The 18,960-nt window shown below is 31.5% G+C and overlaps 1 protein-coding gene across 1 annotated transcript in view; it reads left to right on the forward strand.

Moving 5' to 3' along the window:
• The window catches only part of LOTGIDRAFT_233357 (hypothetical protein), a gene marked incomplete at both ends in the record, with an annotated part of 50,047 nt that overhangs the window by 22,279 nt on the left and 8,808 nt on the right, over positions 1-18,960 (forward strand). The window contains 10 exons of the mRNA XM_009059217.1: positions 2,654-2,871; positions 4,705-4,796; positions 4,933-5,146; positions 6,237-6,324; positions 6,978-7,030; positions 7,672-7,915; positions 11,330-11,634; positions 13,414-13,420; positions 14,915-15,106; positions 17,172-17,234. Of these exons, the coding sequence (XP_009057465.1) occupies positions 2,654-2,871; positions 4,705-4,796; positions 4,933-5,146; positions 6,237-6,324; positions 6,978-7,030; positions 7,672-7,915; positions 11,330-11,634; positions 13,414-13,420; positions 14,915-15,106; positions 17,172-17,234 (1,476 nt within the window). The remainder of the gene's footprint in view (positions 1-2,653; positions 2,872-4,704; positions 4,797-4,932; positions 5,147-6,236; positions 6,325-6,977; positions 7,031-7,671; positions 7,916-11,329; positions 11,635-13,413; positions 13,421-14,914; positions 15,107-17,171; positions 17,235-18,960) is intronic.

Consider the following 18,960-nt stretch of genomic DNA (forward strand, 5'->3'; position numbering starts at 1 on the left):
TGTTGGCTGTGGCGATTAATTTCTGGGCTTGGTTAAAGGAGGTCTTTGGTATCTGATCACGGTTGTTGAGGCCTACATGAAGAATAATGGTAGTAAGTTTGGGATCATGGTCGTATGATTCCAGGATTGACTGTATGTGATGGATTTGGGCACCGGGGTAAGAATGCATTTCGGTGTCTGAACTGGTTTTGGTAATTCGATTCAGGTTAGATGATCCAATTATTAAGGTAGATTTCTTTAGAGCAGGTAGCTTCCATAATGATTTGTCCTTGGTTTGGTGATAATACGGTTTGGTAGCGGATATAATGGTCGTCGACGGTGTGATTGGTACTGGAATTTGGTAGTTTCATCTTCGGGCAAGTCAATTTCTATACGCTCAATTGGGATTAGGGTGAGATCGTCTATTGAATGGTCGTTGAGGTTAAAATGATTAGAAACAGGCTTGTCTTTCTTTAATTTGATGTCTGACCTATGAGCAATAAAGCGAGTTCGTAAATTATTCTTAGTTTCTCCTACATATTGTTTGGGGCATTTCTTGCATGAAATTAAATATATTACATTCGAATGTTCACATGTTAGATGTTCCTGGATCGGGTACCTTTTATTCGTAGAGTTGCTTACAAAATAATGAGTTTCTGATATAAAGGGACATGTTTTGCATCTACTGGACAAACATGGAGCACTTCTTAAACCTGGAGGTACCTCGGCATAAAGTCTATTGAACCAATGGGTTAGACTTATCCTTCAGTGGAATATGAACATTGTTAAATCTCATAAGAAATTTAAATGGATGTAACTTAGTTTATTTACAATAAAGTAAAAATTTTATAATTTGTCAGTCAGAAGAAAATAATTTAAAATTTGGCGGTATTCTTTTGGAGGAAATAAGTTATGTCGGTGGTAGAAAAGATTATGATATATGTTGCAAGAGTTTGGATTTACATGAAAAAGAAGTTCCCACAATGTGAAGCTTTTATTGGGGGGTTTGTAAGGAGGTTTTCTATATTTGTTATGTGTATCGGGGACACTGAAAGCATCAGTTTGCACCTTTCCAATTTCCTATCAGACATTAAAACAAAGTGCTTGATTTGATGATGTCAAACTCTGGGTTTGAGGGGAATTCAGCAAACACAGACACCTGATTGATGAAAATTAGAATTGATGCTATCAGTGCTCTGATTCACATACCAAATTTAGAAAACTTCTTTACAATCCCTTTTAGTATCTAATTTGTAAAAATATCTGTGTTTGTCTTTACCAATAGGCATGTCTGATTGTCTATTATCCAAAAAACAATACCCACGCAAAATTCATACAACTCCTGGAAGCTGCATAGTATGTGTATAAACAACTTGCTTTATGGCCCATTTACATGGTAAAGCAAGATGCATAAGCCTTTGCCAAGTACACAGTGCTATTACACTGTATTCTACAACTTCAAAGAGTTGTATATTTCACAGTTTGGGATAGAACATTCTGTACCACTGGTACTTGTGGACAGGATAAGGATAGCTTTTGGAAGTTCGATGATGCATTTGAGATTTTGCCAGTCTGCTGATATTTATAATAAAAACTAAAGGTGAGTCTCTCTTAGCTTGATTAGTTGTTTAATACAGACTGTTTATCATATTAAAACTTTTATCAATAAATGACCCTAACGTTCATGTCATCCACTTTTTTCCTTTCAATATAAGGATAACAATATAAATATTTATTGAATCACTCATTAAGTTCAGCTATTCATTGTTTTTCTCTCCTGATTCACATATTTTCTTGACATTTCAAAGCAGAAATGACTGAAGTGTCTCACTTGTCACGTGTGCACTTTCACCTAAATCGTGTGCTTCAGTTTCTTCCTTAATTTATAGTAAAAGAATTGTTAAAAGAAATGAACACAGCAGGCAGAAACAATGCTTTGTATAATTCCTGTACTATAAATTATGGAAGAATGTGAATCATGTGATCAATGAATAACTGAACTAACTGAGCCCTGATTTAATAAATATTTATTTCACTATAGAGTAAAATTATTATTGAAAAGAAATAAGTTGATGATATGAATGTTAGGACCATTTATTGATTGAAATTTTAAGATGATAACCAGTCGCTACCTCAACTGAACAAACTAGCAGTAACTTACATTTACTTTTAATTATAAATATCAGTCGACTGGCAAAATTGCAAATGCTTCACTGAAGGATATCCTGTCAGGATATTCTGAACAGCAAGTTCTAAGCAACTTTTTATCTCTGACCAATTGAGGGGAGCTTGAGGTTAAAAGGTCATTCTCCATTTTGGTAGGAATTTATGTGAACCAATTTGAGTGATTCATGAAACTTGATATACTTTGTAAACCGACAAGGTATACATTAACAAAAGCTGTATATGGCTTGCTGTACAACTTTTCCGTGTAAATGGGACTTAATGGGCCTTTCTATCCATTGAATCAGTTGTTCAATACATCAACAATGAATCTTCATAAATGAAATGTGAAATGGCAATCTGAAAAGTTGCCTTGTTTTTCTATTGTTGAAATTTTTGTTGTTGTTTTGTTTTCACTTTTTGCAAAAAATAGGAATTATTTAAATTTTCCTTTTGCATTTCTTACATTGTATCAATATCTTACCTTGCAAAAATTATTTGATATTTTTAGGTGCAGAAAAGAAAGGAAATGGGGAAGCTCCACAATTTATTGGAAAACCTCAAGTCAACCAAGATGCTAAAAAGTTAACATTTGAATGTGTTTGTAAAGCTACTCCTAAACCTGATGTAACATGGTTTAAAGGAACCAGTGCTCTAAAATTAGGAGGAAGACTGATATCTTCTGTAGTTGAAAAGAATGGAAATTATGTTATCAAATTAGAAATAATGGTATGCCAACTTAATTGTATTTAACATCAATTTAAATTTCCCCTTTTGTTTCTATAGTAACAATAAAAAGATAGGGCTCCTCATTAAAAAAACAGAAACCTCAACAAATGTGAAAAGTATTAATTGCAGGAAGAATAAAATCTTACATTAAAACAGAACACCTGATACATTAAGCTAGCATTACAAATTTAACCAAAAAAAAATTGTTAATAGGCAGGCAGTCGCTGAATGTTTTGAAAATATTTTTAATAAAACCGTTATTATATAGTAATATTCCATATATTATGATCTTTGGTTAAAAGGGAATATAAGACTGGTTGAACAGATTCCCAATACTTGCAGTCAGGTAAAAGGAAACGCTATTTCACAAAGACCATTTACACTGTGCACAATGTTGGCTAGAATAGTGAGTCATCAATTACATATCTGCTCTCGTGTCAGTGGAGGTAAAAAAAATCATTGGGCAAAGGATTTCAAGAAAGCTCCAATTATGTTTTTAGGTTCTATAGCACAGTCGGTTAGAGCGTTGGTTCCTTATTTGACATCATTTGCTTGGTTATGTCTCTATCTCACAATCATTATCAGCGTGTGAAAGTCTGACCCAGCAGTAAATGGGTATGGATTATCTTGGAAAGACCAATGCCAAGAGGTTTGGCTTTGGAATAGCTTGTAAATAGAATCCTTAACAGGGAATCTAAGTTGTTACCTTAGCAAAACATAGTTGTTTGTTTCTTACCTTCTTTCTTTCTTAGACATACAGAAATGAAAATTTTTCGTTTTCTTGCATATTGGCAGCACAAGCTTTTGTAATCAATGCTTTTTTGTCACCCCTTAAAGCGCCAAGACACATCATGTTGTACTGTATTTGGTCAGGATCAAGACGAACTCCGCCCACTTGGAAATAGCAGGTCTAACCCTTTTAAACTGCCACTTTTTCAGAGACTGCCCTTGGCTAAGGATAAATAACGGTCGACTGTATAAATCTTTTTAATTCTTCAAAATCTGTTTTAAACGCTAGTCTTTACATAAAATTTTGATGTAATTTTATGTGATCAAAAAGAATGTGGGGAAGTTTGATATCTGAAATGATTTACTGTTTTGAGAAATTGCCCTTGACCTTAGCATCAGAATCTGTTCTTGAAAGTAATAGAAGCTCTATTTATCTGTAATGTGGCATAATATCCAGCAATGATATCAAGGTTTTTAGGTTTTTAGGCAGTTGTTATTTTTTTCTCTAAAACGACCAACAAAATGTAAATTTATTGGATTCATAATCAATCACAAAACTTGACTGCTACAATTAGTCTCTATTCCTATTATACAGTAACAGATCAGGTACTATTCCAAGAATTTTGTGTTGAGATATGATTACATACCTGACAAACTGTTTGTCCTATATAGGACAATCATGTTTTAGCCATGAGGGGGCAACTTCTTTTTAGGAACAAACCATCTTTTTTGTGGTATTAAACTACACAATGTAGGTTCTATGCCTGATTTTCTGTCTTGCTGTATTCACAATTACAATCCAATCATTGATGTTACAAGAATTCACAATTTTGCAAGAGGTGTGCTGCATGGCCTGGATGTACACCAAGAAAAAAATGAAAAAATTTCTGACACCTTAAACAAATCATCCACAGTGGAATTATTATTACTCAAAAAGGGCTACTGACTTATACCTTTTTCATTTTGAGAAACACATGGAAGTGTAAATTTTATTCACAATTCTAGCATATCAAAATAGATGTTTCATAAATTTTGAATGTATCAGTTATATTTGAGTAAACTAATAACTATCAAGTTGCTATTGTTTTATTTGATTTTTTTCAGAATTTTACTCCAGATGATGGTGGTCAGTATAAAGTAACAGCTAAAAATAGTAATGGTGAAAGTAGTGCAAATATCACGTTAAATTTAGAAAAGTAAGACATTATTGCAATTTTGATTCCGAGATAAAAAATATAAAAATGTAGAAAATTCACTTAAAGAAATGTATGTTCTATAATATGCCTTATAAGAAGATATACGTCTCAACTATCTATTTTCTTTATGGTACAGACCTAAGGTAGATGCTCCCAAATTGGAAGGTAAGCCTAATATAAGATTAGAAGATGATGGTAAAGTTATTATGATTAGTCAAGCTATGAAGTCACCCACTAAACCTGATACCAAATGGATGTTTGGTAATACACCATTACCTAACACTGGACGCTTTCAGAGTAATTTAGTAGAAGAAGGTGGATTGTACTATGGTTCTCTTCAAATTAACAATGTAAGTAGTTGATATAAGTGTTTACTCAACATTGGGGCAAATCAAATCTAATTTTTATTTTATGTGACGTTAATGTTGTTGGTTGGGGTGTAGTGTATGTAGTGTATAAATGTGTATACAGAGGTCACATTTTCGAAGACAATTTTATGCTTTTGAATCAGATTCATTTACCTTAATCAATATGGTATTGCATAACCAATTAGAATTTCTCAGCAGGATAAATGGACTTTTTTGGGTATACATCCCGACTGAAATGTGTCATATTGAAAACTGACATGCTATGTATTGATGATACATCAACATTGTGCATTATAAAGGTGTCAGCCCATTTATCAATATTCCATAAATGGAGTAAACATTTTGGATTCTATCAGTTTACATCATCAACAATTCTCCAACACAAATTGATAATTGAGATAATGTGCTCAAACACTAAAACCTATACTCAATATTACATTACAGTTACATTGACACCATCAACTTTTTCCCAACATTTATCCAACATGATCTGCCTACTTTTCATCAACATGTTGGAAAAATATTGGAGAAAAATGACATTTGAGCAGTCTGACTTTCCTTCTTCCCTTGATCATTGACATGTTAAAAGACGGTGACTTAAAAACAGGGGCAACTGCTCCAAGCACTAATGAGTGAATCAGTGCCATTGACCGTAAGTTGCATCACATGACCAGTCTAATATTGGCAGAATGTTTGTGAAAAGAGGTCAATACATGTTCAATAAAACTATCAATATTATTGACTCAATACCTTGACAGAAAATGTCCACACACAACGTTCATTTTGCCATCAACACTTTGGTGAGTTTTCATTGAAATTCTGCATATATTGATGCAATTTATTGACAGATTCTCCACACAAGGTCAATAGTGTGTTTCAATAACTGATTATATATTATGTATGAATCTATTACTATATTGATGAATTGTCAATAAAAATCAAAATGATTTTGATCTGTCAATATATTGACTCAATGATGATTATTGACATTATTTGTCATCAATATAGACACAATATTGATGATTTTATTTAAGGTGTATGGACCTCTTTAGCCTTGATGCTTATATTTCAGTTTAATGATAAAGATTCGGGAACATACAAAATGGTTGCTAAGAATGAGGGAGGAGAGGCATCGATATCTGCTGCTGTCAATGTTGCAGGTATGTCATAATTAGCTATCTTGCTTTGTCTTGATGTCTTACTCATTTCTTTTCATCTCATTTCAGCATTATTGTGATGAGGGTTCAGAGTTTATTGTCACACAAATGCAATTTATATCATGATAGTATGAGTTCAAAATGATGTTGCTAATGTCACATGCTTGTTTTGGCCTCTTTGGACATGCCACATATTAATAAGATTAATTTTGAAACATTCCAGTCTTAGACTTAACTTTTATTCTGTTTTATTTTAAGCCCACCGCAAACTAAAGGAATTAGCCGAGCTGCCTGCCTTTCAAGCAACATTCTCATAACTTTTTCCACTGCAGACAAGAGCTATCGCCTGAAGCAGACAGCTCAACTAGTTCCTCTCGTCTGCTTAAGCCAAAAGACAAACCGCTCTTGTTTCACAATGTCAATAACCTTTGACCTAACCTGATGACCTCAATAAGTGTCAGTTGATCTGAAAAAAAAATAATGCTGTTAGTATCAGGAAATGTTGAATATAATATATACCGAATTTCTTTACTTTGGCATTACTCCTCCCGAGTCAGCAGATGAATGTTTTAGCCAAAACCCCCCCTGTTTTAGATGGAAATCTTATTTAGATTTGTGAAATATCAGATATTTTCATGTTGACTCATTCATTTTAGCCTTAAAACCAAAAGGAGATGCCCCTGTTTTTACACAGAAATTGACACCACAGGTAATGAACTATTTTTATACATCCAATAACTTCAATACAATAGCCTACATTTTCATCCCAGTTCATAGTAATTTATGGCCAAACAGCAATGTATACCAAGCAATTGGTCATGTAAAAAATGACATTCTCAATCAGAAACAGTTGACTTCTGTTCATCAAAACCAGACTAAAGAATTTATGTAACAGTGCCTCTATTCTACCTGCAGATAGCTATTTTGTCTTTCACTATATCTATCAGAGGTTGGAATAGGGGCAGATGTTTTGGACTAGTTAAGGGCAAGTGATTTAGGTGCTGTTAATCTTGCATCATAACCTGCTTCTGAAAATGGATGGATGAACAATAGTTTGTATATAGGCCATAAAATCTGCACCATAAGCATCAATACAAAGGATTTCTTAATTCCCCCCTACCACCATTAAACCCCACAAACGGCTGTAGGGTTTGCAAATCATGCCATATCGTACGATCTAAACAAACACATCCTTTGTTTTGAATGCGGAAGATAAAAAAACATGTATTATAAAACTGGGTTGTCTTGCTGTAGCTGACCTTTTTTTCATAGAATGAAACCTTAATATCATAAAAAGACAGATTGTGATAATTTGGTATTTTTACCCACTTCTTATCTTTATGATTTTAGACAGCAGCTGAAGGAGAAGGTGCAGAGTTTCTCGCTGTTATCAAGGGCTCTGAACCAGTTGAAGTAAAATGGTTAAAAAATAAGAAAGTTTTGTCTAAGTTAGACCCTTATAAAATAACATATGAGAAGGGAAATTGTCGTCTTAACATTCCAAAAGTTAGTAAAAGTGATATAGGTGAATACACAGTTGAAGTAAAGAATGCTTATGGAAGTGGTATGTCTATGGCAAGTCTACAAGTACAAGGTAATTATTAATTTACCAATGCAGATTATTTTTTTCTAGTAATGTATAAAATACAAAAATTTGTCGTATTCAAACTTATATCAATGAAAAACAGTCATTGATTTCTTTCTTGTGTATTACAAGTTACAAGTTGTTCAGAAAAAGCTTTATAATCCAACATATGGTCATCTCAATCACTTATCACCAATTGCCTTTCGCACAAAGGGCTTACTCATGTCAATCTGTACACCGTATAGATAATACTGTAGAGAATATAGATTGTTACTTTTGATTGGTCTTGAGTTCTATTTTGACCGGCCTTCTAAACAGACCCGTACTGAAGTGTCCCTGGATATAAAACAGAAAATTATAGCCATTGTTGATTATGAAAAAGTGGTGCGAACTACATGGAAAGATTAGTGGCATTTTAAAACGTATAGACAAATTTAAACAATTGTTTGTTGATAGTATCAATTCAACTGAAGAATATATTAAATCAGGTATTTCTGTTGATCGATCAGCATGTGGTCTTATGGAATCAGCAGGATAAATGGACTGAATTGTCTTTCTTTATATAATACTATAAATAGTAACATGTTAAAAAAATTCCGAAATTTGAGTAGCCTTGAATTACCTTTGAAGGTGAAGCGGAAAACTCCTTGATTTCAGAAATCCCCCATTTAACTCAAAATTTTGGTGTATATTCTCGAAAGAACTTCCAAGCAGACTTCAGTTTCAGAAAATCCTGACTAGATATTTTGTCGCTTACTTTTTGTATGAAATTTTAGTCAAAATTCTAACTTAATTGATTTTTATTCCATTTTTATATGCCCACATGGAAATGTGGACGTATATTGCCGACGCCCCTGTCCGTCGGTCCGTTGGACCGTCTACATTTCTTGTGAACACAATAGAGACTACAGTTTTCAACTGATTTTAATGAAATTTGGTGTGATCATTTATATCGATGAGATCTTGGTCAAGTTCCAATTTGACAATCTTTCGATGAACGGTTTTTGAGTTATTGTCCTTGACTTAGGAAAAAACGCGTCAAAATTTGTTTGTGAACGCAATAGAGACTACAGTTTTCAACTGATTTTAATGAAATTTGGTGTGATCATTTATTTTGATGAGATCTTGTTCAAGTTCGAATTTGACGATCTTTTGATGAACGGTTTTTGAGTTATTGCCCTTAAAATTAGGAAAAACGCGTCAAAATTTGTTTGTGAATACAATAGAGACTACAGTTTTTAACTGATTTTAATGAAATTTTGTGTGATCATTTATATATATGAGATCTTGGTCAAGTTCGAATTTGACGATCTTTCGATGAATGTTTTTTATAAGCCCACACATTAATGCGAGTGTTTGTAATCACCAAAGGATGAACCCTATTGAAAATCAGACGAATCAAAAAATATTTACTAAGTGTTATTGCCCTTGTTCTTGAATTGTTTGTGGACACGATAGAGAGCTGGTTTCTTGATGGATTTTGATGAAACTTGGTGTGAGTGTTTGTAATCACCCAAGGATGAACCCTATTGAAAATCAGACGATTTGAAAAATATTTACTATGAGTTATTGTCCTTGTTCTTGAATTGTTTGTGGACACAATAGAGAGCTGGTTTCTTGATGGATTTTGGACAGACGAAACTTGATGTGATCATGTATATTGATGCGATAATTTGATGTATGTGGGTTATTGATATTGATTTAAAAATTTGGTGGTATTTCTCAGTAGAAATAAATGGCATTAAATATATATATCATTGAATTCAAACTATTAAAATTTCTTTAACATGAGAAAATTCATACTGTAGTCACTAAAGACTGTTTAATCATTTCTGACAGCTGCCAGTGGGCGTATGTTACCTTGCCTGGCAAGCTATCTTTACAAAACTTGGTAGATGGGTATAGATTAAACAAAGCGATTTTTCGAAACATTTCGGGAAGATCGAAAAAGGGCGAAAATCATAAAAATCAGACTTTTTGGACTATGTATTGTTTTCATGATATATTCCAGTAACCTTCAGAACTAGTAGATGTATTTCTCTAAATTTGATTAAATCCCTACAATGGTTTTTCCAACACCAACCAAAAACCTCGGTCCGTCCGTTTCTTGTGAGCACTATAGAGACTACAGTTTTTGATAAAACTTGGTGTGATGCGTTAGATTGATAAGATCTCGGTCAAGTTCGAATTTGACGATCTTTCGATGAACGGTTTTTGAGATATTGCCCTTGACTTAGAACGCCTTGAAATTTGTTAAAAAATAGTTCGTGAGCAGGATTGAAGCTACAGTTTTCAACCGATTCTGATGAAACTTGGTGTGATTATTGGAATTGATAAGATCTCGGACAAGTTCTAATTTGACGCATTTTCTATGAACGGTTTTGAGTTATTGCCCTTGACTTTCTTAAAACGCGTCAAAATTTGTTAAAAATAGTTCGTGAGCAGGATTGAAGCTACAGTTTTCAACCAATTCTGATGAAACTTGGTGTAATCATTGGAATTGATAAGATTTCGGACAAGTTCTAACTTGACGCATTTTCGATGAACGGTTTTTGAGTTATTGCCCTTGACTTTTTTCAAATGCGTTGAAATTTGTTAAAAATAGTTTGTGAGCCGGATTGACGCTACAGTTTTCAACCGATTCTGAAACTTGTTGTGATCATTGGAATTGATAAGATCTCGGATAAGTTCTAATTTTATGCATTTTTGATGAACGGTTTTTGAGTTATTGCCCTTGACTTTGTAAAAACGCGTCAAAATTTGTTTGTTTTCAACTGATTCTGATGAAACTTGGTGTGATCATTGAAATTGATAAGATTTCGGACAAGTTCTAACTTGACGCATTTTCGATGAAATGTTTTTGAGTTAATGCCATTAACTTACGAAAAACGCGTCCAAATTTGTTTGTGAGCACAATAGAAGCTACAGTTTTCAACCGATTCTGATGAAACTTGGTGTGATCATTGGAATTGATAAGATCTCAGACTAGTTCTAACGAGATATTTTTGATGAACATTTTTTGAGTTATTGCCCTTGATTAGAGCTGTATGATTTAATTGTTTGTTGTATTTGGGTTATTGATATTGATTTTAAAAAATTTTGTGGAATTATTCAGCATAAATAATTTATTCAATATGAGAAAATTCGTACTTTAGTCACTAAAGACTGTTTTATTATTTCTGACAGCTGCCAGTGGGCGTATGTTACCTTGCAACGCAAGCTATCTTAGATTTAGGTGTAAGTAAATGCCTAAGTGGTTGGTGTTCTTCAAATTAACAGCAAGATATTTTTGGTCTAAACATTCATGGACAAGTTTTTCTAGATTTTGGTCAATAGTTTTTATTAGTTTGATCACATAAGTTTCCCATCCCACTAAAAAAAAAATCGGCCTGTCCTTTAAGTGCAGTTATTACTTATATGCAGATTCTAAGAAAAAGGCTGATGATGATGCCAAGAAAAAGGCTGAGGATGATGCCAAGAAAAAGGCTGATGATGATGCCAAGAAAAAGGCTGATGATGATGCCAAGAAAAAGGCTGAAGAAGCCAAGAAAAAAGATGAGGCCAAGAAAAAGGCTGAAGAAGAGATATTAAAAAAAGAAGAGGAAAAAAAGAAATCTGAAGCTAAAAAGAAAGAAGAGGAAGCTAAAAAGAAAAAAGCTATTGAAGATGAAAAAACTAAAAAAGCTGATGAAGAAAAGAAAAAAGTTGAAGAGGCCAAGAAAAAAAAGGTATGCATTTTGAGTATTTTTTTCAAACATTTAGAAAAGTAACAGCTTGCCAGACAAGGTAACTTATGCCGAAAGCAGCATTTGACATTTGATTAAAACGATTTATCTCACTTCTCCATATAACCATACAATGATTTTGGCAGGATTCAACTAAATGAAGGGCAAAAACTCATCTGAATGGAATAAAAACATTAAGCCAAATTAGACATTTTTCAAATCCAGTGAACCCTGACCTAAACTTTTTTGAAAATAAGTTCTTTTATTCATTGACAGCGTTGTTGACAAAATGAAGTTGAATATTAGTTGAATCAAAAAAGAATATCCTATTTAAAAATTTTGCTAAACTGGAAGTGACATATTGCATAATGTACAAAAATTTGGTTTGGAGTCTGTAGAGCTTATTTGTTTACCTCCGCTTTGCTTTTTTATGCCCTTTGTAACAATATGCATCGAATGCAATAGAAAACTTCTAAAATTTAGAAATTTTTTATAGAAAAATAAAACTGCATTGTCCTAAGACCCTTATTACAGGATATAGACAGAATACCAATACAAATAAACTGTATCATCAAAATTTTTAAAACACTTCCAGTTTGGCCATATAAAACACCGGGTTTTCTCAAAATCACCGTGGGTGACCCTTCTTCGGGTGTAATTCCCAATTGTAGACAAAAACGGTACAGATTAACTATAATAAATAATTCAAACCACTTCAGAAGAAAAGATTCAAATCGAAAGTGACGCATACACCATTACTTGAGAGTTTAATGAGTTATCCATTTATTATCCAATTTGTATGATTTTGCAGTCTATCAAAATCTTGTAACTTTATCTACAACATGTTGGGAACAGAATTTTGAATTTCAAATTTTTAAATTTTTTATGAATTTTTTGAAAATTTAAGTCTATATCTTGTGACCTTGACCTTCAATAACCTTGAATTTATCAGTGTGGATTGTCCTTGACCTCAGCTATCTCTAAATATCCTGATATATCGGATATAATCTAGCAAAATCAGACATTTTTGCAAATAAATAATTATACCATATTCTCTAATAAACACAGGGTCTTGATTATTTCAGATTATTAATGGCCTTAAAATTCTCTTTGTAATGATAAATTGAAATTTTTCAACTTAAGTCTAAATATCAAATGTATTTATCCCATATCAATATGGTTTACATTATTAGAATGCATTCAGAATTCTCTCTTTAACGATAAGTGACACAGTGGTTTGCTATAAAATCACTAAATTTGGATAGATTTAAAGAAATAAATAAAAGATTTATAGTTTAAATCTAAACGGGATTGACAAGGTGTTAAGTATGTTATACAACATTGATAACAATACTATGGATTTGAACTTTCACAACTTGGTGTCAATGAGCTAGAGAACAAATTAATCGGATTTATTTTTTTGCAAAATTTTTTTGAAAATTTGAAACATATCTCTATTTAAAGCTGTGAATTTGCAAGTTATTTAACCATGGAATTTTTGGATATCTTAATTAGAACTCAAAATACAAATGTCTACAAATACCCTACAGTTTTAATTTTTGTGCACCAATTGTAGGCTTATTGTAAGCACTACAGGTGAAAGCTAACAGACTAGAAGTATCAAAAGGTCCAAAATCCAAGGGTTGAGGTCTTGTTGCTCTGAGCTGTTCACTCTTATAGTTTAAGTCTGTTATGATATTTACATGAAACCAGTAAAACAACAGAAGTAACCTATTAAATATGATTATAACCATAACAATAATGTTGAAATTTGCATTTCAGGAAGCAGGTAAATATATATTTGCTGTATTGAAGTTTTCAATATATTTTCTCTCCAGATAATCATGCCTATTATCTGATATTCATTATTCGACTAGAAGTTATCTGACATTGTTTGGGATTATGAGTATTTTTCTTATATACTGGTATATCAAGTTACTACCAAATATTTTGTGATGGAATGGTTTTTTTTTTTTAACCCCATCAGCATTTGCAGCATAAAGAATACTTATGCAGTAGCACTTTTTTGAGGAAGTGTAGAGTGATGTTTTGAGCTTAGAATAGATTACCGGTAGATGGAATGTATTCTTGCTAGATCTCATTAAAGATGGATCCCCACATTGTTCAGGTCAAAATTAGTTATTTTAATAATGTATTCTTGAGCTTAAAGCAGGGCTGTGTCATTTTTTTCCCAACACTTGTCCAACATGATCTGTCTACTCTTGAGCAAATTCAAACAAAAAATTGGTAATTAGTTGAGGGGAAAATGGACAAATGTTTTAGGCTCTTTGTAGAAATTGCTTCTTCCCCTGAATTTATACCTGTTCCCCAAATTCATGGGTAATTTCCCAAGCACTAATGAGTAAATACATTTTTTCTTGATTTAAGTCTTACTCCCCATTTCCATGGCTGCCATTCTGTCAATCACATGACCACAGGTACGCATCATGTGACTATTGGCAGAATGTTGTTCAAATGTGGTTAACTTTGAATCCCTCTGGTATTTTTACAATAAAAATTGTCAGCAAATTCCAACAAAATAAATACCAAGGCAATTCTTTTTCCAACATTTATTCAAATTTCAGCAACATTCTTTCAACACGAAGAAAACACTGATTCACTTATTAGTGTGAAAGGAAAGCTGCCCCTGTCTTTTGGATGCAGCTTTTAAAATGTATCAGTTACTGGCTCTTGTCCCCAACAATTCCCAAAATTGCTGGAAAGGAACCCAAACTTGCTATTCTTCTCCCGTTCATTTTTCTCATGGTGGCAAAATTCTGGTATAAAGTTAGACAAGTGATCGGGAAAAAGATTATACTGACATCGCACTTTTAAGCCTGTTTTAATTTAAGATATGTATATATATATATATGGATAAATGAAAATGGAGGGACTCAACTAAATATGTATTTGCTTTTTAATGTTTGTATTTTCTTCAGTATAAATTCGCAAACAACTTAGCCAGAGATGCAATTTTATTAAAAGTATCGATATCAGAATTAATTTTCTGTTGCATTTGAATTGACAAACAAATGAAAAATAATTTGATTTAGATTATTATTACATTGTATCCTCAAATTCACAAATTCTCTCATCAAAATATATCGTGCTACTTTTAGATACCAGAGTATTCGGTTGTAAATATATTTCAGTTCATGCTTTAAGTGATATTTATAGTATTTGATTTATAATGCATATCATAAAGATAGCTTCTTTATGAAAACCTATTGGGGTATCTGGCTATTTTGATTTTCTTGACTTTTCCTCTTACACCAATCCTAAGAACAAGCAGCAAAGAAGGCAGAAGAGAAAAAATCTACACCAACAATTGTTGTTGATGATGAGGATAACAAAAAAGGTAAAAATCTTAAAAAACCTTCTGGTAAAGATCAAAGTAAAACTACAGAGGAAGATAAAAATAAAAGTAAAACAAAACCAAAATCTTATAAAAAGAAACCGACAACAATATTAGAGGGTAAGTATGGAACAATCTGTTGTAAATAATAAATGCCATACAAAGGCCAATGTACATGATCCTTCTAAGGTTCACTTTTAATGTGCTAAAAATTAAACTATTGAGTCCTTTTAAAACGTTACAATTACCAATAAAATTAAATTTGATGTTAAAAGTACCCAAATGAAACACTTTTCTACATCATAGCAAGCTAGGTTATCCACTTTAGGTTGATATTGTTTTGATGAGACATAAAGGTCATTCTCTTGATATTTCATATGACTTATTGTCCAAAATAGTTTAAATTTGTTTAAAAAATAGGACATTTATTCATTAACATCACCCTATAGATTATATTTTTGAAAGAATGCAGGATCATGTAGAGTGGCTTTAACAAAATAACACTAATAAACAATTGCTTTCATTTTAACACTTGTAATTGACAATAAATTGAAGAAGTACAAAGTAAAAGAGCCTACAGATAATATCATGAAATAATGAAAATAATATAAAATAATAATGAAAATCTAGGCATGAATAGAGTTAGCTATTAATATCACCAAGTTACCATGTATGATAATCAAAATAATTGTGATAAAGAAAAATTAAATTATATAAATGCTGTATGTATTTTATATATTTCTAAATGCTGTATGTATGATAGTAGAAAATAAATGCTAACACTACATTCTATGTTGAGACTGACTGATTAAAATACTGATAAATCTAATAGATCAATTAGATAATGGGTAATGTGTTAGTTCTAAGTCAAATTTGACATAATGTTATTTTAATATATTTTCATGACTACTTAAAGTACTTTTTAATTTATTTTATTTTTTTTAATTATTATTTTTATTTATATTTTGCGATCAAAGATGATACTCCAGTTAAAAGATACAAAAAATAACTTTTGCTGAAAATCAAAGTGGATGTAATACATATATATTTTAGGAAAAAAATTGTTATTTGATTATAAACCATAATTTTATAAATTTTTGTATTTCAATTATTAATTTGATTTATGCAAAGAGATGAATTACAAACTAGGTCCTGACCTGACAGTTGATAAGTAAATTATTTGGATTAAAGACAATGGTTTGCTATTTTCAGGGGTTGATTTGGGTCTTGAATACATGTCAAAATATATGGAGTCTCAAGAATTGACGATACATCATTTTCATTTTGAAACACCGGTAATTCTGGACACATATGGACAAGATAACTTAAATTCAAAAGGTGTAGGCTATTACAAAACTTCTATCATTCCACACAGGATTTCATTAGCTATTCAGGAGTATGATGTAAAACTATATAATAACTAAAGAATAATCACATGTTCAACTCTGGGTTGTCTTTTTTTTCCAATATCAAGTCATTCCTTTTCTTGAAAACAACCGAATCTGCAATTAACATATTTTATATGCCCACATTATTTTGTGGATTAGACACAGATTGACGACTGCCCTTGATATACTGAAAATTTATCATGGAAATGGGCATATTATGCACAGTAACCACTTTTTTACTATTACAACAAACATTAAAAATCTTTTCTAACTTAAAACTTTCAGCAGGAATTGCAAAAATGGTAGTTATAATCAATTATGATTTACACGAAAATCAACATTAACTCTAAAGGGATATAGTCTTCTAAGTTTTACACTTTAACATCTGGTTGAATCTCTTTCTCAATATCGTTGACAGTTTATTTTTCACTGCCAATTTTATCAGTTTCTACTTTAGTATTGTTCATTTTGCTCTTTTTCATCAATAATCAGATTTATTATTTTTGAGATAGTTAGAAGCATTATATTGATTGAGCTTATTAAGTGAATATTCGGAAGACTACATCCTTTCAATACAGCATTAAATTAATCCATTAACCATCTCAATATTTAAATTCAATTTTACCTGAAGTACAGATTTAGTTACATATATTTATTATCATAATTGAGAATTAAAGAATATGGAAATAAGTAAAGAAAGAAAGTAGGAAATAAAGAAAAAATGTAAAAAATTTATTGAATATTAGATAAAACCTGTTTAAATGTGTATAATATATATATATAATATAAATAATAAGATGAAGAAAATGATGAAGAAGAAGAGAATGGTTATGAGGCAGATGATGGTGGTGATCATGAAGGTATTATTTGTTTATTTTCTCATCTCACAATATTTTTTATTGACTAGTTATCAGGTTAAATAATTTGTAACCTTGGTAACATTATAAAAGCAACTGGAACTTATTTGTATAAAACTGGATGTAACCAAAATAATTTTTCACCAATATCAATTTTGTAAGCCCTATTCATGTAAATAAGAAAGGTTGGTTTTGTTTTTTTTGTTGGAGAAAATTTCGAAAGAATTAAACAAATATGTCAATTTGGAAATTTTGAAGTGTTTAAATAGTCCTGAAACCTACAGATATCCTGTAACAATGACCATATGATTAATGGATGATTCTTTTGATTCATGTATGTAACTAATGAATTAATAGTATCAATGAAATGCTCTAAGTACGCGTATGTACAAGTTTTGACTTCAAATAAGGTCCTTTTTTTGACATTGCTGCAGAGGTTAACTTTTCAGTTTTAAGTATATAAGCTTTTATAAAGATTAACAAGAATTTGATATGAAATAAATAATATCATTATTAAGTGAGACGATTAGCACCAAAAGATGTATAAAATAGTCCAAGGAACTTTTAAAATTCACTATTTTGTTGTGTTTTCACAATTATGGTGGAGGGCAGGGTATGCTTTCTCTTCTAGATACCTGATGCCACATTTTATCATGAAATACTTACTCATTTTATGATTGATATACTTCCTCATGTGAAAAGTTCATTAGCTGTTACCAATGTTTTGCCAGTATGTTGTTTAAATTGCTGGTTTCTTTTTACCAAAATAAAATGACCGAAATGGGTCTCAATGGGTAGAAACTACTATCGCTTGGCAAAAAAACTTAAGACAGCATATTTTTTAATTTCGATTTTGTTTTTCTATTGTTTTTAATTTAATTTTTTCAATAATTACCAAAACTTCCAAGGCTTCTTTCTATTGACCCATTTGTGTTGCAAGATGTTTATTACCATTATTTTAGCCATTTGCAAATTATGATATAACTTTGAAGAGCTCTCTCACATGATAATATTACGTGTCACAAATTTCTCTTGAATGTCATTATGCTTGATGATGTAATAACTCTGAATAATTACAGCGTTTGAGTTGAGCTTGAAGCTGCAATGTTTTTGATAATTTATTATTACTGCTTTCGAGTTGAGCTAAAAAAAACTTTGGGAAATGGTCGGAAATGACCAAGAAAAAAATCAAAGATCATAAAAATCAGAATTTTCAGACTTAATTTGCAAATTTGTAATTCAACAAAATTTGTACTGTCATGTCTTAATTTTGTACCTTTGCCAGGTTTGTTTTAACATGTTAGTAAGAAAAATACCTAGGTCCTCTAGAATCCCTTTTTCTACCAGGCCACATTTCAAGTAGTGATAACTTTTGATAATTTATATATTTTTCGTATCTTTGGAGGATTTTATCACAAGAACTTAAACTTTATCACCATTTAATTTGATGCTTTTGTAATGTAGTTGTCATAAGCTTTCTAACTATGTCTTCGTTTTAGTTATCAACCAAATTTTGGAAATATGCATTGATGAATATAGGTGATAATAATATTAATATTTATCTAGAGTTCTAATTAACTTCCAGAAAAATTCAAACACATTCATGCACGTTTTCATAGCTTTGAATCAGTATGATATGCATTATCAAAATTGTAGAGACTGCACTGCTCAATGCCTTTTTGCTTGCATCTCTTTTATGATTACTTTTATGTTAGTAGAATATATTTTA

The sequence above is a fragment of the Lottia gigantea genome (genome assembly GCF_000327385.1).
Source record: "Lottia gigantea unplaced genomic scaffold LOTGIsca_38, whole genome shotgun sequence".
NCBI classification, from domain to species: domain Eukaryota; kingdom Metazoa; phylum Mollusca; class Gastropoda; family Lottiidae; genus Lottia; species Lottia gigantea.